Raw genomic sequence first — 20,187 nt, 5'->3', positions numbered from 1 at the left:
AGGATAACATATCTTTAATATGCACACACTCATTACACTTCCATCAAGGAATTAACCCACTTTCTCAGTCCAAATGCTTCTCATCAAATTAGAAGCGAGGGCCTTGGCTGAAATGGGCTTCTGGGTCAAGCCCAATGTTCTGACATCATCTCCCTCTCTTTGGTAACTGAATACATTTCATCCTGTAGAAATGTTTTCTAATCTAATTTCATTTTTTTTTAAATTTCTGTAGGGTGAAATGTATTCAAATACCAAAAAGAGGAAGATAATGTAAAAACACTGGGCTTGATCTAAAGCCCATTGCAGCCAATGGGAATCTTTTAGATAGGAGAGACAAATTACTCCTCCATTTCCCACTCACGTGCAAAGTCCCATAGTTCTGAATCTCATTATCAATCTGTTGTGCTTTCCAGTCTCCATATTTTGTTCTTTCAATATTTGTATGTATAAGCAATCGTCAAATACACCAGTACTTTGGTTTTTAGCTTCTGCACCATATATCCCTGCCCTGCCCTGCCCTGCCCTGCCCTGCCTGGAAGATCTGCTCTTGTAAGGAGATACAGTATCAACATTTTACAAAAATCCTACGCTGACGGGCAGTATATTTTGAGGCTTATCAACCTTAAAAGCAGGGGGGAAAGTAAAAATAAAATATTTTATCTGAATGAGATGAGCATGAAGGAAGGACTGAAGGAATGTGATATTTTACAGAGAATTTCAGTGCTGCTGTACAGAGGGTTTGCTCCAGTGCTCATCTACACAGTATGTTTAAAGCTGTATTTATAATCCCTCATATTGCCCCAATACATCAAACTAGCACAAAATGCCATGTATAAACAAGTATAGATGGATTTTTACTATTATGGGTGGTCAATCACGAAGAAAAAATGATCTAAATGTCCTCTGATTACAGCACAGTTTAATCTAATTTTTACTTGTAAAGTAATGCAGTATAGTTCCTGACATTTTGCATAAATATGTACATTAACATTTGAAATGTATAATTTATTGTATTATTAAATATGTGTCAGTGCACCCAGAGACTTGGATAAGCATCTTTTTAAATTATTATTTAAATCTATTTTTTTTTAATTTGGTTGAATTAGGACGAATGTTGTTTATTGTACAGGAAGAGGAAGACAAAGAAGAAATTGTTCTCATTTTAAGGGTGGAGGAATAATATGAATAAAATCATATATGTACATATATATGTATCCCAAAGTTATTTTAAAAAATCCTTAAGAATATGACAGGACATACGTACTTAATCCCATAGCAGTTGTTTGATGGTGTCATGTGACTTGTAAGTAATTAGCTGCCATACTGAAAAAAGGATCTTTTTGTTTACATTTACAATTATTCCCCACTAAGATTACTTTGAAAGCATGGCAAACTCCTGCAAGAACAGTGTGTGATAATTCTGTATCTATTTCCTACAAATCTCCCTTCCTGAAGACTAGCACTCTGTTTTATCATCAGACAGCAATAGCAAACTTAATGTTAATGGGGTGGAATTACTTACTGTCACATTATAATTTAATTTATGATTTTGACTCATGAACAAGGCTGTGTCAGGTGGGAAACCAAGTCATTGTTCTACATACAGTGTATTTTACTATTATATCATTCCTTAGAGCAGTAATGTTAATCTCACTTTAAAAAAATATATACTAAACCCAAGTCCACAAATATTTATCATGTTGTTGTTACATAAAACAGTTCTGCCAGTATGCTGAAACCTCTCTGAAGCTCAAACTACCCTAGAACACCTTATTAAAACATAAAACCCCCTCACATTATGAGAATGCATCTTACAGAAAGGGGGCACTAGATATCTAGGGCAATTTTTTTCTTTACTCTTCAGAAACATACTTGTCTATTCCATCATCCATCAATCATCCTTTAAGTGATTTTATTCCAATGGACAGGCAATGATAAAAAGCATCCTGGGAGGCTGTGGGAAAATCTAATTAAAAGGCCCAAACAAATTGTACAGGACTTTGAGTATATTTTAGTCATTTATTAAATAATGGTATAGGTAAATCACTAACATTCATCATGACTCCAGGGAAAAGCTCTTGGCCACAGCATCTTATTAGTGCTAAGAATCCAAGGAACTTGGCCTATAAAATAAAATCAATATTGTAACCTTAACTGTAAGAGTCAGAAAGACACTGGAAGATTTCTAATTTAACAAGATTGCAGATGAGTTTTGAGATAAGACAATTTGGGGGAAAGCTATTCATTTAAAAATATTCATGCCAAGACGTCTCAAGGTTTTTACTCTTAATATTATTATAATCCATATTTGTAGCAGTTTAGGATTATTTAACAGATGTGGTACATTAGAGGATTTATGGGAAAATCTGAGAAGTGGTTTGAAATGCCAATGAAATAAAATCATTAGACTTAGGTTGAACAAAATTACAATTTGACAGCATGATGGTTAGCAAGATGGTTAGAAAACGGCGACAAATGTAAGGAGATTGTTGGCCCCTTACTGAAAGTTAGTGGGGGATTTTGGTTGGCCTTCTCCCAGTACCAAAAGAAACGGGAAGGGCGGATGAGAAATCAAGATCCTGAGACTGACAATCCCCAGGGTTAATGGGGAGGGGCCAACGCTCTAGGGCAGCCCAATTGACAGGGCAAGCCTGGGGTCCCGTCCTCCGCTGGCGCTGCCTGAGCCAGAGCAGGTTGACCTAAAGAGAGAGCAGCAGCCTGAGCTGAACTGGGAGCAGAGCAGCAGCAGCCAGAACCAGAGAAACCAGAGGAGCAACCCAGAGAACAGAGTTGAACTGGAGACAGAGCAGCAGCAGCCAGAGGCAGCCTGGAGCTGGAGGCTGGAGCAGTGTGGAGCCAAGTGTGGTGAGCAGATGGGGAGAGTGCGGGAGACCCTGGACAGCGAGGGCCCAGCGCAGGGAGATGCCCCCAGACAAGAGGTCTTGCAGGCCGGACTTGGCGGGGGATTGTAACCCCAATGTGAGGGCCAACACTGGGAAGAAAGGTCCTGCCACCTGGTCGTGCTACCGCCAGAGCAAGTATGTGACCCCTGATATCACTGCAGCACAGCCAGGGCCTGGGAAGGAGGCAGACTGTTAACTTTCCTTGCATTCCAGAGACAGCTGGTTGTAGTGTCCCCATGTCCACACAGTGGGGTTACTTGTTCCTATAACTTTTCCCATTTTTTCCTTTTTTTTAATTAGTTGTTGTTTAATCAATTGTATTTGCTTTGAACTGTATGTAATGATCAGTGGGTCAGGGAAATGGCCAGTGCGGAGAGAGCACCCCTGAGTGGGGACAGGCTAGCCCCTGCCTAAGTGATCACAACAAGACCATGGGTCGAGCCTCGCAGGGATCCTGGGCCCAACCTTGTCAGGGTTACAAGGACTCTGCCACACTGGAGAGTGGAAGGGGAGCCCTCGATGTCAGGCAGTCCGCCGGGTGAAGAGAGTTGGAGTGAGGACTCAGATCCTTTCGCTAGCCAATTCCACCAGGGTAGTGTATAAATCAGGAATATTCCCCACAATCACAGGGTCATTTCCCCATTTACACAAAGAATGAAAGTCATCTGTTCTGTGGAGTAAGCTAAGTGCAAACAATTATAACTCAGATTCGGTTACTAAATGTAAAAAAAAGTAGCCAAGTCTAGGCATAAAATATATTTGGACTGAGCCTATAGTTCCCCCTCCCACAGGTGTACCATTAATGAAGTAAGAAGAACATGCTATTCAGAAAAATATGAGACTTTCGGGGGAGGGGGAGAGGGTGAGGGCTGAATGCCAATTCTTACAGAAGCTGAAGGCATTCCACATCTCATAGGATCAGGGAGTTGTACCATTGACTTCAGTGGGACTAGACTTTCACCCTTAGCTGGTGAAACCCATTTGCATCTGCTGAAGATCTGACACCTCTGAGCAAACCCTATTACTTTATTCTGCTCACAGGTGAGTTTAAAGTTAACATACAAATAAACTATAGCATGTTCTCACCTGACAATGGATCATATACTATGCTTGATGAATGTAGGGAACTCTCATTGATGTTAATATGACACTATGTTCTTATACTATTCATTATATTTTAATTTGTAATTGTCTTTTCAAAGTAACAAGTCTTTGAGAATTGCTTAACCTGTTCTGCTGAGCCCAACTATCAAAACTCAAAAGGTAAGAAGCACTTTTCACCCTAATTAAACTATTGCTGAACCTACTTCTAGCATCTGCAATTATGTTTACAAGAGACATTCCTTATAAAACTTACACTAAGGAAGCCCAAAGCAAATCAAATCCCAATTTACTTTAATACTGGATTAAATGCCATACAAGGAATGTTGATATTGAAAAATTAGGCATATTGCTTGAATATTAAACATTATCTATTTCTGCTTCTTAAGCCCATAGGGAAGTAGGTCAGAAACTGGTTTATAGTTTCTCGTCCAAAACTTTTATGCCAGTGCTATTATCACCATGATGCCAGTTTTCAGCATGGTGGCTGCCAACAGACTCAGAAAGGTCAACTGCAATTAAGAACTTTGATTTAAAATACATTTCAGAGCTTATTCATGATGAAAAGGACTTCTTACCTTAAGACTGTTGAGGTTAAAGAAATGAATAGTGTTCTTTCAGTGTCAGTGTCTGACTTTGTTGCACATAATATACTTAAAAGTAACACAGAAAATCAAGATCTATGCATAAGAAATACATACATTTATTAAAGAGCACTTTGAGCTATTAAAAAGGAAATACAAAATTGGATCTAAACAAAATTCACTAGCAGGATATATATCAACATAAAAACATTCCTTGACATACAAAGATTTTAGGAATTGAGACTGAACTGAAAACACAGAAAAATTTAACAGATATTCATCAAGGTTAACCTTATAAGATGAATGCATCTGTCAGATGGAGACTATGTATTTCTAAAGCATATGCTTTATCCTTCTGTAGGTGCACCAGGAGTTGGAAGTATTCTTGAACTCTGTCCAATATAGGCCACCAAGCAACCTAGGTGATCTGTTATAGTTCTCAATTCCTGGACAGCATTAATTACTTCCTCTTTCAATTCCCTCACTTCAGAAATTAAAATGTCAATTTTAGATAGTCCATGAGAAGAGGGCCCAAAAAGGAAAGTGCCATCAGGAAGGGGCCCAACAGGGAAGGAGTGTCCAGTGGATGGGGAAAAAGCAAGAGGGGACAAGTGTCCAGAAGATAGATATCCAACAAAGGGGGCCTGGCCCTGAGAAGAGGAGCATCCAATAGCTGCTGGGCGGTCAACCGGTGAAGAGAGTCCAGCTGTTTCTGTTTTAATGGTATGTTGGCATCTTGATTCTTGACTGTTGGTGGATATGGGTGAAGTGTGAGAGAGTGAACATGATGAAGAAACTGTAAAATTAAAATTTATTTCATTGTACATTGACTTTCAGTATTTTTGAACATCTGACTTCTGCAGAATTCCACATAAATCTCTAATTGTATTGCTTAGTTATGATATGTATCATTTATAAATGTAGGTTATATATATTTACTTTAAACAATGTTGTAATACTATGATAAAAATAGACTTAAAGTATGACTTTAATTGATTTTTTTGCTATTATATTAATATACTTTACTTCCAAAATTTAGTCATACATGTATATATAATGTACTCTTCTTACATTATTCCTGTCTGATTTCATTAAAAAAAAATACTGTTACTTACCAGACAATGAATCAAGGGTTTCTCCACCAGTTCTTTGTTTATCTTTAAAAAAAAATGAACTGGGGTCTTCTTAAGCCATGCCACTTCCCCTGTATAGCGACGGGTGACAGCCTGTCTGTCATGTTTTTAAAAATTCTCTTTTCCAAATGTAAGGGGAGTTTTCCACATAAAATTTTATTTGTTAAGAATTTCACAAAAATTTGCTATTGCATTTATGCATCAATTTCACTGAAATTTTATTCCTGCATCACAGAAAATCGGAGTTTTGTCTTAACACAGACAGACATTCAGAGTTCATCAAGGTTAGCCAGACAGAAAATGAATAATTGTTAGATTTTATAGTGTGCAGCCATGTTATTTTAAAACAAATATACATTTCCGAGGTAGGCTTGATTCAAAGTCCACTAAAGTCAATGAGAGACAATCAATTGACGAGTAGTAATTTGCAAAAGTTCATATTGAATATGGACTTGGTATTTCATTCCTTAAAGGTTATATTTCAAAAGGTAATATGAAAAATAGTTAGGTCTTGTAAAGGAGTCTTAATCCATATGTCTCTAAGATTTCATACAGAAAAGTGAGTATAATTATTATAATCTTATAGTTGGGGAAACTGAGGCACAGAACACTTACGTGACTTTCCCAAGGTCACACAACAGAAATAGAACCCTGAGCTCCTTAATTTCAATACAGGGTCTGATACATTGGACTATGTTACTTCTTAATGGATAACAACTTATGCTTCTTATGACTGATGACCTTATATTAGAAAAGATCTTTGCAGTCACAACTGCATCCCAATTATTTTGGAAATCTACTGTAGCATTTCAAAGTGTTGTATTTGTTTTGGTAAGATCACATGAAGAGTACTGTACCTCATATTTTGTATGTCAAAGCAAATGTAATACTAATTATATGATCTTCCTACAATAGTTAACTGTACAGTATGTATTTTTCAAAAGAAGACAAAGCTGTCGGGTCCATAAAAATAATTAAGAAATCATTTCCTTTTTTAAAGGAAATTTTTCAGAATCTGTTCCCCATACTCCTGTGGTAGTACATATTTCTCTAGCATTCCCAAACATTCCTAAGACAACTGAAGTAAACCACCAAGACAGCACAATGATTGCACAATGAGAAATAATGATAGGCTCGCTCTCTTTCATAAATGTTTATAATCTGGCTTCATCAAATATAAAAAGGAAACTAATTTTGAAATCTAACTTTGGTTAAAGAAAATGACTACATTTTTGCACAACAAATCCACAGTCTCTATTTACATTTTGGAGCAATTGTCTGATGGCAAGGAAAGAGCTATGTTTAGAACAATGGCATGTACAATAATGCATTCAATGTAAAAAATTAAATATGAAATGACTGGCTATTGTTTTGAACAACCCAGAGCCTCTTTGATTTGATTTTTGTTTGTTTGTTTTGGTTTAGCTTACTTATTTCTGTTCTTCCTTATATTTCCCTACATTTCACTCTTTTGGAATACTCTTGAAAATACAAACATCTTTAATATCATATCAAAGTCTCTTCAGAAATAGTGTGAGGAAAGGAGTTGATAATAGTAGTTTGCTTATACAGAAAGCTCTGTAACTGTAAAAGCAGAAGCTTTGGTGTTTTACTGATAACAAGTGCAGTGTGGGATGATGAGTTTGGTAGTAGTTTGATGAAATTTTACTTTTTCCCCCTCACAGTTTCACAGCCAGTACACAACCTAACCAAGCTGTAAATCCTCGTATTCCTCTCCCATTTCATGATGCATGCTTACACATTACAGAACTTGTGCAAAGAGTGAGGATTATAATGGAGTCATTTGCATTGTGGCCTTTGTCCATGTCCAACTGCCTCATAGTATGCATCTTGCATGGAGAATTAGCAAAAGTCATCCAAACTTCTGCACACCAAACATGACTGACAACTCACTAAGTGTTAACACACTATGTATTTATATGGTACGCACTTCAAAGGGAGTTGGGCACCTCACTCCCCTTAACACTTTGAATAAAATACTTAAGCTAGGAACTCCAAACTTAGTTCAGCACTACGGTTTTGTCACCACTGCCACCTCCAAACCCTTAGTGTTATCACCTTGTGGCTGTTCCGCAAACAGTAACACAGCAAGATAGAAATATTTTATGTTAAAGAGATCTACCACCTCAGTTTCTGGAATCCACTATTGTCTTGGAGGAGGGCTTAAAGAAGAGCACTGCTGGCTTAACTACTTTCCACAGGAAGCTTCAAACACTGAAAATGTCTCATAACTAAGTACACAGAAAACTGGGTCCATTTCGGGACACAAGTTACAGAATTGAGTCCATGAAGTTCGAAATAGAGCAGGTGAAACCCCCTTTAAAGTGAAGTCAATAATGCTGTGATCTAAATTTTACCTCTGATTGTTTCGACTTTTGATCTTGTAGAAAAAGTTAAAATTACATTAAAATGAAAGAAAGGCTACTTACCAGCATATGTAGTACCTCTGCATATTCACACTTGTAGGATGTGGACACTTCATAAATGTAGGATGATTCACATTTCTGGTGCTGATGAGCTTCAGGAACCTTCTAGAAAAGCAGTGCTTGTTGGGACTGTCTGAGCATTCCCTAATGACACTGGATGTTCAAAGCTGTTTAAAAAGCACCATGTGATTCTCCAACTTCCTCATTTTTTTCCACTAAACCCCAGAATTTTATGAGAATAGAATTCCATGGAAGACAGGAAAGGGTTCCTTCTTCCTTTATAATGGCACTGAGTCCCTTGGCACAGAACCCTCACTGAGCTCTGTCTCCTCTTTCCTCTGCCTTTGAGCATAAAGGTGAGTAGAATCACCACAAATGCCAGGCCCTGAGTGGACCTCCAGGCTTGGTACTGATAGGTGAGAGGCTTGGAATGAGGACCTCAGGAGCACTGAGCAATCTGCCCTGGCCACAAACGCCAGTTCCTGGTGGGAGCAGTTACCATCAGAGGTGGTAGCACTCACCAACTTATGTTATGTCTACACAGCAAAGAAAACCCCTGCAGCTGGCCAGTGACAGCCGCCTCGGGCTCGCGGGGCTCGGGCTGTGGGGCTGTTTCGTTGCCAGGCTCGGGCTGCAGTGGGACGGTTTCACCCTGCAGGGTCCTAGAGCGCGGGCTCCAGCCCGAGCCTGGAAGCCTACCGAACAATGAAATAGCCCCACAGCCCAAGCCAGAGTTGGCTGGCACAGGCCAGCTGCGGGTTTTTCTTTACTGTGTAGACATACCCTTAGATGAGAGACAAAGTTTTCTCAGTTCTAGGATAGCCTTAGAACCAGACATGGTACATTCCCCTGACCTGGGGCCAAACACAGGCCAGGCACAAGAGGCTTCTGCTTCCCCACTTTAGAGGACTTCAAAACAGAGGCTCACTTTGCCGCAGAGGACTACATTCTTCAAGTGCGAATATGCAGGGCAACTTTGAAGAGGAATACTAGAGCATTTTCCCTAGTCATGTGGTCAATTTATGTATAGAATGAAAAAAAGACGTGCAGGATACAATAATGTCTCTCATAAACAGTGGTAACAAAAGGCAGTCATGGCAAAACAGAAGTAACAATGGCCTACTCTGTCCCTGCCCAGGAATGAGGGCCTGTCCTCAAGACAGATCAGAAAGTCTGTCTCATAAGGCCTCTGTCAAAGGAAATCCCAAAGTGTGCCAGTCCTTTTGGACCTGCGGTGTAAAGGCGTGACATGGTAAAAAACAATCCCATGAGGAAATGTGAATACAGCTCTGAAAAGGCAAAGTGGCAGGAGATATACCGTTCAAGCCCAATCTTTCTTTTTGAGGGTCCTTAGGGTTGGATTAGGTACAGTACCACGGAACTGAAACTTGAGACAGTCCAGGAATCTAACTACACAAAAGTATAGAAATGAAGTAAATGTTCTTTGTGAAACTACCCAAAACAGTCTTAACAACAGTAAAACTACTAATGCTACTAAAAATTATGACTAATAACAGAGGGAAGTCTGGTCAAAAAATCAAACCAAAATTCTATGCACAGAGCAAAGGTCTCCACATCTGCAGTTACCCGTGGAAAGAAAGGAATTGAGGGGGTTGGAGACTATACAGGTCAAATCCAAAATCTGGTGCTGGAGAGTAGAGGCTTATGCAGTCCAACAGGCACTGCATTTCTAGAAAGTTCTTGAGGCTCACTTTGCATTCTTCAAGTGGGAATATACAGGGCTACTTTGAAGAGGAACATAGACCATTTTCCCTAGTCATGTGGTCAATTTATGTATAGAATGAAAAGAAGACGTGCAGGATACAATAATGTCTCTCATAAACAGTGGTAACAAAAGGCAATCATGGTAAAGCAGCAGTAACAAAATAAAGCTACTAACATAGGGCTGTGCATCCTTTTTGAGACTGCAAAACAAGTCTATTGCCCTTGCTGTCATCAGTCTGGGTATGCAAAGTCACAGGCTAAATACATACATTGCCTATGTGTTCATTTTTTTTTAAATTCAGCAGTAAATGCTGAAAATAAGAAAACACCTTACACTAATGACTGGAGGGGCAGGGGAGGGAATAGCAACAAAACCGAAACAGAACACGGAAAAAAAAAACATTGCTCTCTAGAAACCAATCTGAAAAAGAGAAATCAATCCCTAATTAACAAAAAGCAGAAAATATGACACTCAAAGATGAGAACAATACAAGAATTCCTCCCATCCCAACGGCAGACAATAAAAATACAGTTTAAAAAAATTTAAATGGAGGCAGGAAGGGACAATTAAAATAAAGAGAGACAACAAAACAATGCAAAGGGGAAATGCAACTAAATTAATTACTTAACACGCACCACCACCACCACAATACCTCCACCCAGACACAGACACACACACAGACACAGACACACACACAGACACACACACACACAGATTGGAAAAATTCTAAATGCAAAAAAACCACCCAAAAATAAAAATAAAAAAATAAAAGCACACCAAACAGCCTGTCAGAAATGGAGAGGTTGGAATTGACTGATGGGCAAAGGACTAAGGTAGTGGGAGCTAAATATTAGGAGGGGGAGCTAAAGAAGGAATTACATGTCTGGCTCTTTATTCTGACTTTACAAGCTGTGCTACATAGTGCATGGATGTGTCTGAAGAACTGCGCGGGGCTGACAAGCATCAAGCACAGAATCCTTTGAACAACATGATGATTAAAACATCTACAATGCATATACTGAGAATATCATAACACATTACAGGTGTGAGGGAATTATATCTTGGCATTAATGTGAAGACCAAGGTGACAACAATTAACAAATGTTAAATTCGCTCCATGGTCAGTTATTTCCCTCTCTAACAAAATACTAACATTGGGATCTAATACCCTGACAAAATATTGCAACACACGTCAGAATACAGACAAAGATACCAATGCTACATCAGGATTCGTTAGCATGGACCCTGAGCTCAAACAGAATTCCATAGAAGATAATGGGACTGTCCCCAGGTACAAGGGTCTGCCTTAATGCAGAATCCCAGTGCAGAAACTGAGCCTTAGTAACTTAATATTGGCTCAACCAAAGTGTGGCAACACTTCAGTTTTACTCAGCTAAAAACTAAAGATAATGTTCAAATCCTGTTGGAATGGAGTTATTATCTTTCATGGAGTGTACACAATATCAATTAGGCTTTCAAAGAATACTTCTTGTGTAATAAATGTTTTAATAACAATAATACAATTGACTGTGTGGAAAAAATGATGATTATGTGATTGTTCATGCTACTTGACTTAAGGTTTTTTTAAAAATACATTTGTTTAGAAACACTCAAAAAAATTGTTGTGAAGACCAGCTAAGATTTATTCCCTCCCCCTTTTTAAGTGTCATTGTATTGCAATTATGCAAAAGGAGAATGGAAAATCTATATTTCTGATGTATGTTTGAACACTTTGGCATAAAATGGTCCTCATGTTACTCACCTTGATCTCTTTCATGCCATGTCCGACTCCCAGCAGCTGGTGAATTTGGAGATGGGTAAAAGTCTCCGGTTGGACTTGGTTCCATATTTTCATCTATGGAGATAGTTTTGGGTCTCTTGCTGTTCAAATAATAAAGGTGTTGGTATTAAGACTTATGTGCAGTTAGCATTGGTACTGCAGAGGCTATAAGGATTTAAACAAATTTTTCAACACAGAGAGCCATTAAAGGAAAAACCATGAAAACAAAGGTTAAGCCTGACCCCTAACATAGGTCACACAGGTGTGTTCTCAAACAATGGTGTGTGCATTGTATATAAATATTTAAATTATATAATTGGCATGTGTGCATAATACACAAAAAACCCACTGTGGGGAGAATTTTCAATCTCTGCACGTTCTAAGTCTGGCGGCATTTAAGACCATGGCCAAAAGTCCAAAACCTGCAACCTGCTGTAAAAGGGTCATGTCACTAAAATGTTAAATTCTCTATATAATTAATTTCAGGCAAAGAAAAGCAATGGAGGAGTGTTTCTGCACCCCAGATAAGGTCAGCTAGGTAAGACTTCAATAGCTCAGAATATGCTAGTAGAAGGAAAGCTTACTTTACCCACCCCACCAGATCAGAGTACCAAGTTACTTTTCAAAGAGGCCTGCCCTGAAACACAGTCTTTTCATTTTCGGTTAGTTTAATTTAAAATGAAAGGTCTGCATTTCAAACTCCATCATTCAAAGACATTCACTTCAATCTAGTAGGAGAAAGGCAAGTTTCTTCTTATCAACGCCTTCTGAAACTTCTCAGAATAAGCAAATTTCCAAAGGAAGATGGGGAACCAGGCATGAAGGTTTAACAATATTTTGACAATACTATGAAATAATTATTATGACAATACCATGAGGATGAATTTATACTTTTTAATTTAAAAGGTGAACTGTAAGGCTGAAAAGATAATGGAGTTAAACCCAGAAATGTACACTAAAACCCCACAATAACCAGACTGATACATTGTTAATAAAAACAATGTTAGTAATTATTTCAAAATAGTAATAATTGTTAGTAATTATTTCAAAAACTTTGAAATGCCCCCACACACACTTCCTGGTTCATTGATGATGCATAACTCTGTGGCACCACACATATGCAAGCCATGGTACCTGTGAAAATACAGGATGCATCATTACAGGCTAGCTTCAGCAAACCAAGATATTCCAGCAGGGAAAAGCAAAACTCATTAGTTTCCTGAAGCCAGAACAGGAGCCCAAGTTTCCTGGGCATAGCAGACTCTCCATTCAGGCATTTCACTCCCTCTGTGATGCTCTCTGCCCCCCTAAGACCATGTGAATGGTGCTTCACAGAGTCAGAATCCATAGACGTGGAGAGGAGTAGGCCAGAGTTGGCTGAGGCAGGGATTCAGTGGCCCCACTTATCATCCCTTGACTAGCCTTATGGAAGTTTCCCAGGAAAGATAATACAACTCTTGCCTATATCACGTTCCATCAATTCCGCTTCTGCACTAGGGGACTCCCCCCCCACTTAAAAGAAGGTTCTGGGGGAAGTCACAGCCAGAACCAGGCCCTGGCCCCCTCCAGAGCAGGGATCGGCAACCTTTGGCACGCGGCCCATCAGGGAAATCCGCTGGCAGGCCGGGACGGTTTGTTTACCTGCAGCGTCTGCAGGTTCGGCCCATCTGGGGGCTGCAGGAAGCGGCGTGGACCGAGGGATGTGGCCATGTGCCAAAGGTTGCCATGTGCCAAAGGTTGCTGATCCCTGCTCTAGAGTCCTGTGAATGGTGGGGACCTAGTCCACTGGAGACAATCCTTCCCCTGTCATAACAACCTGGGAAGAACTCCAAGAGGAAACCACTCAAATAGTTATAATTACCCTTTGTGTGCTCCTTCAGGAGATGGAGATCTGACTTCTGGTGCTTCATGTCCCCACAATTAAATTTACATATAACGTGGCTGATGTTTCTTTTTTTTCCGCTTCCCTATTCTATGCCTGGCCCAGCACCTTCTCACCAGCCAGTGAAAGTTTTGGAGCAATCAGGTTTTCCTCACAGAATTGTCTTAGATTGTTTTCTAAAACCTGGAGAAATCGGACTGGCAGATGAGGAGATCATTTATAATTTTACCAATAGGAGCAGCAAAAGGTGAGTCTTAGCATCCTTTTAAAAGGATGTAAAACGTAAGAAAAGGCAACAGTGTTAAATAAAAACAAAACTGTGCTCATCCACAGAGCTATAACTGTTCTGCCTGAGTCAGTCAGTAGTGTTAAATGCATCCCTTCTTCTTGCAAGTGTAAAATCTCTCTGTGTATAACTGAGCAGTTTTAGAACACATTGCTGTTCTCTAATAGACCACTAGAATGTGGCTTCCTTTATTAGAATGCTAGAAAGTGGTTTCGAAAACTAGAGTGAAGTGGTATCATTTGTAACACTCTTCCCATTTACAGGAAGATATTCTTACACCATGAGTTTATTATCTACATATAACTTATAAAAATATACATACTCAAATTTATAAAAGCAACAAGAGCTCATGCAATATCACACTTTCTTTACAATATTATTGAGTTGCTTTTCCAACATCATGAACTTCACATAGCCAGATAACCAATATTTTTGCCAAACACTAATATTTACTCTTTTACGAATATATTTACCTGATTGGTGGAGAGGACAGTGACCTCTGTAGATTTACACCCGAATTCATATCATGGTAGTATGGCTGGCTCGGAAGCTCTCCAATCGGGAAGTTCACTCCAGTTCCCTGGGTAATAGGCGCTGAAGAATACATTATTAAGAAGAGTCAAAACTAATCTCTATATTTTTGACCATCCTTTCTATTTTAACATTTAAAAAATCTTGACATTATAAAATTTGTAACAAGTTTTCTGCCTAGTTAAGAAATCATGTACAGTCAAGTTCTGTTAATGTTTACATACCTTAAAAACAAATTAACTGCTCCCTCTGCCTCCTCCCCCCAAAATCTCTGAACATATATGCAGTTTTATTACTGTATATTATTGTTTTATCATAGATAATGTGGAAATCATGAATGGGAAAAAGTGAGAAAGACGGAGGTACAAAACAGAGCATGTTGTAAAAGGGCGTGAACATCCCTGATTGCCTATTCATGCCAGAAATAGCCTTATATGGAGAGAGCATTGCACTGGTAAATTTGCTTTCACCTATGTTGAAGATATTGTTTTTGTGTACACACACACTGTTATCTTTACCTTTGTGTACTGTCTGTGCATTCAGCATTTTAACTTCAAAAATAATTGAACGTTGTATAACTTATCTGAAGGTTTGAATTTTTCTAACAATTACAGCATACTTTTGTTGTGGCTTGAGGTTAAACAAACACATGGGAAGAAGTCCCACAGAAACCACATACTTTTAAATTTATTATTAGAAGGGCATTATGAGTAACACTGAGAAGCAGAGGATTTGGCAACAACATAATCTTGATTTTTTTGATTTTTATGACCAAATGCTTAAAAGTGTGTGTATGTGAGTTGCTCAGACAACACACCTCATGAGCATGTGAAAACTGTATTTCACATACGCAAATCCTCAATTTTGGAAAGAACATTCAGCGTTGCACATGCATAACTTGGATGGGCATAAAAAGTGCATGTGCCTTAATACACGGAGACTAAAGTGCACTCAGATACACATGTGTAACTCTTATTTAAATAACCATTGATGTCAGTGGGAGTTATGCACACAATTTGGCCTCAAAACTCAGTGCCAAGATAAATAACGAGCAGTTTTATTGAATATATTCCATGCACACATTATATCACATCAGTCTTTTGGTGGGGTACTTAAACTGACTTCATACAAGTTAGTCTTGATTTACAGAGATGTGAGATCAGAATCAGGTCTTTAACTTTGTTGAACTCATTAAAACTCGCAGGGTGTCCTGTCCTAGCATGAACTAGCGCTAGTGTAAAATTTGCAGCAGACAGTTTTGGGGAGGTTCCTGGAACATTCAACCATTGCAGTTTTAGTTATAAACTCCATATTCATCACTGTTGTTGTTTCTAAACAAGTTCTGAATTTGTATTTTTGTTCACTCCTTTCAAAATGAAGTCTTAAACAAAAAGAAATGAACAGAATTTACATTAAATACAAGAAGGAAGTATACCAAAAACAGGAGTAAATAAAAACAATATCTGGATTATAGATTATTCTTATACCATATTAAGATTTTCTATGAATTTGTATATGTGTGACAGAGAGAGAGACTACCACGGTCTACATTCAATTAGTTATACTCCCTATTCTTGCTATGATGTAACTGTCCTTTAAGGTCATGAGATTGGAGCAAAGTAAAAGAAAAGAGACATCTGATGGTTTAGCAGAATTCCAAAGATGTACAGAGGATAGAATGACGGGGAAAAGTTGCAAGTGCATGAAAGAACTTGTTTCATTATCTATGGTAATTTTATTGACATCACTTCATTGAGCCATGCACAGCAAATGGATTTAAGTTCTTAATAAGAACTTAATGTTTGATTCAGAATTTGAAAAAACAAAGAAAGCCTTTTACCTGTTTTATTATAAATGTACGCAAGATGCACTGTGACATCATGCACAAGGTTAAAAGCATTTTCTTCTTGTCTTAGGGCCCAAAGCAAACTCCATTACAGTCAATTGACTTCAGTGGACTATGTATTAGGCTTTTTGCATGTGTTAAATCATTAAATACAATGTGTTAACTTACTTCTGGACACTCTCACAAGTTCTGACACATTGAAGACTCCAGATTTTACAAAACTATCCTCAAGGTACCCTGAAAAAGATCATAATACTGTTGTCAACTAACTTTCTTAGAAATACAAAAATATATACACCATCTAATAGCAGAATCAACAAAGAAAAGTCCAAAAATTAGACCAAAACATGATGACAACAGTTCACAGGATGGGATGAGAGTTGAAATCCAGACTGTTGTGTGCAAAATTTAGATTCCATACAAGAGATTCCTCAACATATCGATAGAAATTAACAACCAATATATTGAAATTATAGTTAATCAACTGGGAAAAGTATATAACAACCTCCTTTCATTGTTCTTTTCTATTTGACTGACAGTCAAAATAAGAAGAGATTGGAACACTTTCTGTTGGATCACGCAATTTGATAATGAGAGATTAAACTATCCATCTCTGCTGAGTAAGTTTCTGGTTTGGAATCTAGGCCAAGATGGCAGTGACTACAAATTACCATTTTAGGACCTGATTCTTCCCCTTTGAAGTCAATGTGAGTTTTGCTATTGACTCAAATGGGAGCAGGGCCTTTTAGATGTTCAGTGGCCAATGTGAAATCTGTTGGGTTTGTTAGGTATTTATCTAGAGGTCAAAACACAGATTTAAGAGCCCAACTTTAGGCACCCATTTTGAAAAATTTGGCTTCTATATATCTATTTATATTGAGAGAGAGAGAGATGATTCTCTCTCCCCACGACTGAAATGCGGTCACGCCAGGAAATGATGCAGTGAAACAACACCTAAAATCAAACTCAAATTAGCATCATCCAAGTGATGAAGCTACAAGATGTAGAATCAAGAAACCAAGGTTTTCTTTGGACGTCTTCTATCCAAGTACTAACCAGGCTCACCCTGCTTAGGTTGAGATCACATGGGATCACAGCCTTTGGAGGTATAGATGCAACCCCTCAAGCTTTTCGTTAGATTTACAAGGGGTCATAATCCACTTGTATATAGCTCCCTTTAACCTTATTAGGAGTTATGCCTGTGCAGAGAGAGGAGAATACCTTACATTTTACTCTGTACTGCTTAATATAGTCTACACAAAAGAACGTGTTCTCCATTTTAAATTAAAAATGCATTTTGCCCCAGATGTTATTAAAATTTTACATACATCATCATAATTCACATCCTATATGGCACCATATAAAGCCAACAGCATATATAAGCAAGTGCTCCTAAAACAATTTTTCCCGTTAAGTAATGTATTAGCAGCATGAACTGGTATTCCCTATGTTTACCATGGGTAATACCACTAACATAGTAAATACCTTACATAACAGTAAAATCTTAAAAAGGAACTTTTAAATGTATCCATTGCAGAACATAGTTGATGGCAATCAAATTATCTGGAATGTGGAATGTGTGTTATGTGATAAGAGTTGACAATTTTCCTTTAATATATCTTTTAGGAACCCAGTACTTTCCACCTTCAGGTAAGTTAGCAATACATTAAACAGCTGCTAAAGTCAGAAAAGTGACTGTAAAAGTGGCATACTTTACTCCCTGAGTGCATTCGGAATAATAGTGCTTATTTTTCTTTTAGGGCGGGGAAGCTTTTACTACTCTTCACTCCTGCTAGCAGTGGCTGAGTGGTTAACATGTTGACTACAATCCTAGCGGTTGTATGTTTGAATCTTCCTTGATTTCACACTGAAAAGCCACCTATAGTAAACCCAGTTACAAAATAGGTATCTGATCCATCAGGTTAGGGCAGTCAAAGGTGGTCAGATTAGATGCTGGCCACATCATCCCCTTGTGTAATGCTGCCTATGAAATTGACATGCCTTAACCCACATAGACTGATGAGTCATTGGCGTGGAGGAACTTTGACTCCTGCTAGCTCTGAAAGCCAGCTGAAGTCTATTCTGGCTCACGTAAGGGCAACCGAATTGTTAACCAATGCATGTGTAAAGAGTGCACTTCACAGGGCAAGCTGAAAAGAGTTAACACATCCAACTGAGCTCAAACTGTATTATTTAGGCCTACCATCTTTGCTACACTATTTGTTACACCTACTAGCCAGGGTGAAAAACAGCAAATAGCCACACTTTAAAGGAAATGAATTTCAAATGGTAAAAGCTACATGGACTAATCAATCTCAAACTTCAGAGCTGAAGACCCATTGTCAGTGAGTGCCATTGCAATACACAGCCTCGCAGCAAGCATGCCCTGACACTGTCATGATGTTTCAATCCTCAGGTTACATCAATATACGTCACTGCATCTCTTTATTGCCATACGTGATGAAATAGCCCTGTAGGTCTTTCCTTCTCTCCAAGCTACTTCCTTCTACCCCCCCTCCCCTTTTTCTCTTTTGACAGCTTCTCTCTGTTTCTCTGCTCCTTCCCCGCTTCTCCCACTCCCCTGAATGCTAGAGGAAAAGGATTTTTGCCATTTTACTCATCACTAGGGCCCTACCAAATTCACGGCCATGAAAAATGCATCACGGACTGTGAAATCTGGTCTCCCACTGTGAAATCTGGCCTTTTGTCTGCTTTTACCCTATACTATACAGATTTACATGGGGAGACCAGTGTTTCTTAAACTGGGGGTCCTGACCCAAAAGGGAATTGCAGGGGGGTCGCAAGGTTATTTTAGGGCGGGTCGCGGTATTACCACCCTTACTTCTACGCTGCTTTCAGAGCTGGGTGGCCGGAGAGCGGCAGCTGTTGGCCAGGCACCCAGCTCTGAAGGCAGCACCCACCAGCAGCAGTGCAGAAGTAAGGGTGACAACACCATACCATGCCACCCTTACTTCTATGCTGCTGCCTTCAGAGCTGGGCAGCTGGAGAGCGATGGCTGCTGACTGAGGGCCCAGCTCTGCAGGCAGCAGTGTAGAAATAAGGGTGACAATACCATACTATGCCATCCTTACTTCTGTGCTGCTGCTGGTGGCAGCTCTGCCTTCAAAGCTGGGCTCCTGGCCAGCAGCTGCTGCTCTCCAGCTGCCCAGCAGCAGTGCAGAAGTAAGGGTAAAGGTACTGCAACACCCCTCCAACAACCTTCCAACTCCTCCACAACTTCTTTTTGGTCAGGACCCCTACTAGTACAACACAGTGAAATTTCAGATTTAAATAGCTGAAATCATGAAATGTATTATTTTTAAAATCCTATGACTGTGAAATTGACCAAAATGGACCGTGAATTTGGTAGGGCGCTACTCATCACTGATTGCTTAGAAGAGGAGGCATTCTCTCTTTCATCTTCTGCCCTCCTCCTACCCCCTTTGGTTTCTGTTGGAAGGAAAGGAGGGAGTATCCTGTCAAATCTTTATTTCCCTCTGTGACAGGGAGTAAATAATTTCCTTTCTTCCCCCACTTTCCTTTTTAATATTACAATGGGCAACTTGGACAAAGGGTACACAAATTGTTCCAACATTTGCCCTCTTTCCCTCCCCGGCCTCTCTTTCCTCTTCCTGCTTCCTTTCTCCTTAGAAAGAAAGTGTCAAGTGAATTGAGGAAGAGAAAGAAGGTCTAGCAAAAGTAAGAGAAAAATCCTTTGTTTGTTTCTCCCTAAACAGAAAGTTGATTGGCAACATGCTAAAATCAAGTTCAGAAAACAGTAGACAATCTTTTTATCCCTAAAAGGGCAAGACTGCAGTCCAGCCCTATACAGTTGGTCAGGAGGATAAGGGGAAGTACACACTCTCCCACTCCCTGCCCAGCCTCCCCACATCTCAGTTGCAGGCACAGAGGGACAGAAAGGAGTGTTGCCAAAATTTGTATTTCCACTGTAATATGATTTTGGACTT

The 20,187-nt window shown here is 39.1% G+C and overlaps 1 protein-coding gene across 8 annotated transcripts in view; it reads right to left on the bottom strand.

Annotated features, from left to right (window-relative positions):
• NFIB (nuclear factor I B) overlaps positions 1-20,187 on the bottom strand; it is a 332,465-nt gene that overhangs the window by 51,024 nt on the left and 261,254 nt on the right. For 7 of the 8 annotated variants that reach the window (XM_065406897.1, XM_065406898.1, XM_065406903.1 and 4 more), the window contains exons 4-6: positions 16,388-16,456; positions 14,316-14,436; positions 11,657-11,775 (exon numbers count right to left, since the gene is read on the bottom strand). In XM_065406897.1, the coding sequence (XP_065262969.1) occupies positions 11,657-11,775; positions 14,316-14,436; positions 16,388-16,456 (309 nt within the window). Of the gene's footprint in view, positions 1-2,051; positions 2,124-11,656; positions 11,776-14,315; positions 14,437-16,387; positions 16,457-20,187 lie in introns of all 8 variants that reach the window. The other variant, XM_065406902.1, reaches the window with a different exon arrangement.

Source organism: Emys orbicularis, chromosome 6 (genome assembly GCF_028017835.1).
Source record: "Emys orbicularis isolate rEmyOrb1 chromosome 6, rEmyOrb1.hap1, whole genome shotgun sequence".
NCBI lineage: Eukaryota > Metazoa > Chordata > Testudines > Emydidae > Emys > Emys orbicularis.
This window is presented reverse-complemented; position numbering and strand designations above follow the sequence as displayed.